Here is a 3,768-nt window from a genome sequence, read left to right on the forward strand (position 1 = left end):
TTGAGGTTGCTGTGAGCTAGGCTGAGGCCATGGCACTCACTCTAGCCCAGGCAACAGAGTGAGACTCTGTCTCAAAAAAACAAAAAAAGAAGGTGCACGTGAGGTGAGATGTCACTTGACATACGGGGACAAATTCAACCGAGGCGATGAGGAGGGCGTCTGGGTGGCAGGCACGGTCTGACAGACCCTCAGGGAAGCAGGGAAAAGCTAGGAGTGAGAACAGCAGCAGGAAGTTAGTCTCGGCCCGGGAGTGTGTTTCAGGCAATGAGACACGGCGGGGTGAGAAAGTCAAACACGGTCAAGAGCACAGCCTTTGCACGCAGAAAGACCCAGCCCCAGGTCCCAACCGGGCCACTGAATGGTTGTATGATCTGGGTCATTTCCTATCGCTGAGCCTCAGTTTCCTCTTCTGGGCAGAGACTCCAGGCCAGAAAACAAGGAGGGGAGCCCAGGCGGTGATGAAAACGACAGAGACGGAGAAGCAACAGCAAGGACTCCAGGGCTTTGCTTGGGTGCGCACGCTGGTCCCAGGCAAGGACAACCACAGCCAACCAGCGAGAGACACGCGACGGTCGGGGGCGCTGACGCCAGCCAGCCCTGAAGTTCTCAACTGCGCGAGCTACAGGGCACACGTTTAGGCCACGGTGTTGTCCTCAAGAGCACGCATGTGGCTGAGGAATCAACCACCGGGGAGCAACGGCCCCAGGAGCTGGAAGAAGTGTCCCTGGGGAGGAGCCCACGCACGCAGGAGTGCAGTCTGGGTGAGAACCCCTGCTGCAGACCTTGGGCAAATATCGCAAGATAGAAATTCAAGGTGAGTCACAAAAAAAGTCCTATTAAGTTCAAAAACGTGAGCAGGGCTAAGCAGAGCTGAGCTGCAGGTAAAAAGCATTCGGATTAGTGTTCTCTGGAGCTGGCCTGAATTTGAATCCCAGCTCTGCTACACACAGCTGCAGGACCACCAGTAAATACTCAACCACTCAGAATCTCAGTTTCCCCGTCTGTAAAACACGGATGGTAACAATTATACCTACTCTCTGTCGCGTGTGAGAATTCAATGAGTTAGTATGTAAGTGCTTACGACAATAGTTGGCACGTAGCAAATGTGAGCTAAGTCATTATTGAAAATTAGCAAGAAAAGTTCTAAAGTATATTTATCTATTTCTTTAAAAACTCATTTTATCTCTTTGCCTAATGGCTTCATAAAATGTTTTTAATCAAAAAGAAAAAATAAAGACTTATAGGATGTTGCCAGTTTGATTGCAATAATTTTTATTTTCTTGTTTTGTTCAGTTTTAATTTTTTTATAATGAACTTGTATTGTTTTGCCACTAAAATATTTTTATCCAGGTGTAATGGCTCACACCTGTAATCCCAGCACTTCAGGAGGTGGGAAGATCACTTGAGGCCAGGAGTTCGAGACCAGCCTGGGCAACATAGTGAGACCCCCCCCCTCCCCTCGATCTCTACAAAAAAAATAGAAAAATTAGTCAGGCATGCATGTCTATGACCTCACCACTGCACTCGAGCCTGGGTGACAGAGTTAAGACCCTGTCTCTAAAAAAATAAATGAGTAAGTAAATAATTTTAAGGGCAGGAGAGGCAAGTAAGAAACAAAATAACTTTCTCTCACTGATGCCTACAGTTGCCCCTGGTAGAGATGTTCGTGGCTGAACCCAGCACCTCTCATGCCAGCAAGTAATAGTGCCAGTCCCAGTGCCTTGAGCAAACCGTCGGTACCGGCACAGAGCTGAGCCTGCCCCGCTGAAGCCACAGCGGGACGGCAGCAGTTCATGGATGAGTCTGTCCTGACCGGACTGAGCTCCTGCCCCCCTGGGTGTTAAGTACTTTGACTGTCACCCCTGGGTGACAGAACTGTCCTTGTGGTGCTTCTGCCAGAGAAATGCCAACACGGTGTTCACCCTCACCTCCCTGTTAGGAACCCGAGCTGCAATCCAGCCCTTCAAACGACCTGCAGCTCAGGCCACAGAGGAAAGTAGGCCAGGACGGCGTACGTGAGTGAAACACACACTCCTCGTGAGTCCCTGTGCACGCAGTGTGTACACGGAGCTGCATGCACACGGCGCTCACGTGTGCAGTGCGGCATGGGGGGTGGGGGGAGACCTGACTGGGCCCCGGTCCCAGCAACCCTAGGGAGTCCCTGGGTTTGTCACAGGTGGAGAAAAAGCCAGGATACATTTTCCTCAAAGTGAGCCCAGGGTGTGCCCTTTGGTCTCAAGGTGGCATTCGGCGGGAAGAGCCCCGGGCTTAGGTCCTAGGCTCCAAAGACAATGACAAAGAGGTCAGCAGCCTCCCTGACCCGAGTCCCCAGTGAGTGCAGAATGGGGAGGGCCCTGCACTACAAAACTGCGGGACACGAGAGACAGACGGGACACTAGAGACAGACGCTCCGCCCTGGGGGAGGCTGTGCCCAGAGCAGGTCGGGGAGGGTGTCTGGCCTGCCCCCACCCCCAACAGCAGGTCCAAGTTGCAGGACCCACCGAGGACCGCTGGCCCTGCTGGGTCTACCTGGCAGATTAATAAAAATAATGGCCGTTACACGGTGACCACTCTGCCCTGCACTAGGCAACCGACACTGAGAATCCTACCAGCTGGGCCACCCCCTCGCTTCCCACAGCTGCCAGGGGGCCGGAACCCAAGTTCATTCCTGGGGGAGCGGCTTTCCTGCTCCCTCAGCCCCATCACCGGGCTCATCCTCATCCTGGGCAGTGGGAAAACACCGGCTTCCTCCAGAAAGCCAGGACTCCAGCCCCAAGGGGTCAGTCCACTCTCTGAGCCTGTTTCCTCGTCCATAAAAGGACTTTCCACCACCTGCCTTGCAGGGCTGTGCAGATGATGAGAAACAGGCTGGCATGCAGTAGGTGCTCACTAAACGTTTGCTTCCTCGCCACTCCCTGCTGGTCGCTGCCAGACCAAAGCTCCCTAAAACGCTGCTTTCATCAGCTGCTCCCCTCAACGGGTTCAAATGTCCCCCACATTCCGGCCCAGACGCTTTTCTGGCCACGACCCCGCACTGGGGAGGCGGGTGGACCCCATCCCGGTAAGCAGGCCCACTGCAACCCGGGCGGACGCCCGGACGCCCTCGCGCCCTGCTCTGGTCCAGCCCACCCCTCCGGCTGCCCCCGCCCCGTCGGACCCCGGCCCGGGTCTCCTGCTCCCTCGCTGCGCGGCAGGTCGCGGTCGAACCAGAGCCTGGACCGGGCCGAGGCTCGGCGGCGGCGGCGGGCGGGGGTCAGCCCAGGGCGGGGAAGAAGCTCCCGCGCCCCCTCGGCCGCCGCGCTGGGGGAGGGCGAGGCAGGAAGTGCGAGGGCCTCGCGAGCCCAGATGCGCGGGCGGGGCCGGGCCGGGGGCGCCGCGAGGGGCCCGCGTGGACCCGCCACCCGGCCCCGCCCGCAGCAGCGCGGGAAGCCGAGTCCCGCGCGGGGCCGCTCGGGAGATGCGCGCCCTGCCCTGCCGCGCCCGGGGCCCGCAGCCCGAGCGGGACCGGCCGTGCCCGGCGACGGGAGGGCCGGGCTGGGGAAGGGTCCCCGGAGGCGCGGCCTCGCCCCGGCCGGCCGCCCCAGCCCGACCCCAACCGCGGGGGGCACCGGGTCCGCGAAAGGGACGAGGGGCTGAACCGGGGCTGGCGAGCCCGAGCGCGGGCCGGGCCGGCGGGCGGCCACCCACCTGGTGCGGGTCCGGGGGCGCCGAGCGCCAGGGCGCGGAGCAGCAGGAGGAGGGGGCGCAGCAGCCGCGCGGGGCTGCGGG

General features: G+C 59.2%; 1 protein-coding gene across 1 annotated transcript in view; it reads right to left on the reverse strand.

Moving 5' to 3' along the window:
- The window catches only part of ADAMTS7 (ADAM metallopeptidase with thrombospondin type 1 motif, 7), a 44,063-nt gene that overhangs the window by 39,127 nt on the left and 1,168 nt on the right, over positions 1–3,768 (reverse strand). The window contains exon 2 of the mRNA XM_012659792.1: positions 3,688–3,761. Within this exon, the coding sequence (XP_012515246.1) occupies positions 3,688–3,761 (74 nt within the window). The remainder of the gene's footprint in view (positions 1–3,687; positions 3,762–3,768) is intronic.

The sequence above is a fragment of the Propithecus coquereli genome, unplaced genomic scaffold, assembly GCF_000956105.1.
Source record: "Propithecus coquereli isolate 6110/MARCELLA unplaced genomic scaffold, Pcoq_1.0 Scaffold634, whole genome shotgun sequence".
Taxonomy (NCBI): Eukaryota; Metazoa; Chordata; class Mammalia; order Primates; family Indriidae; genus Propithecus; species Propithecus coquereli.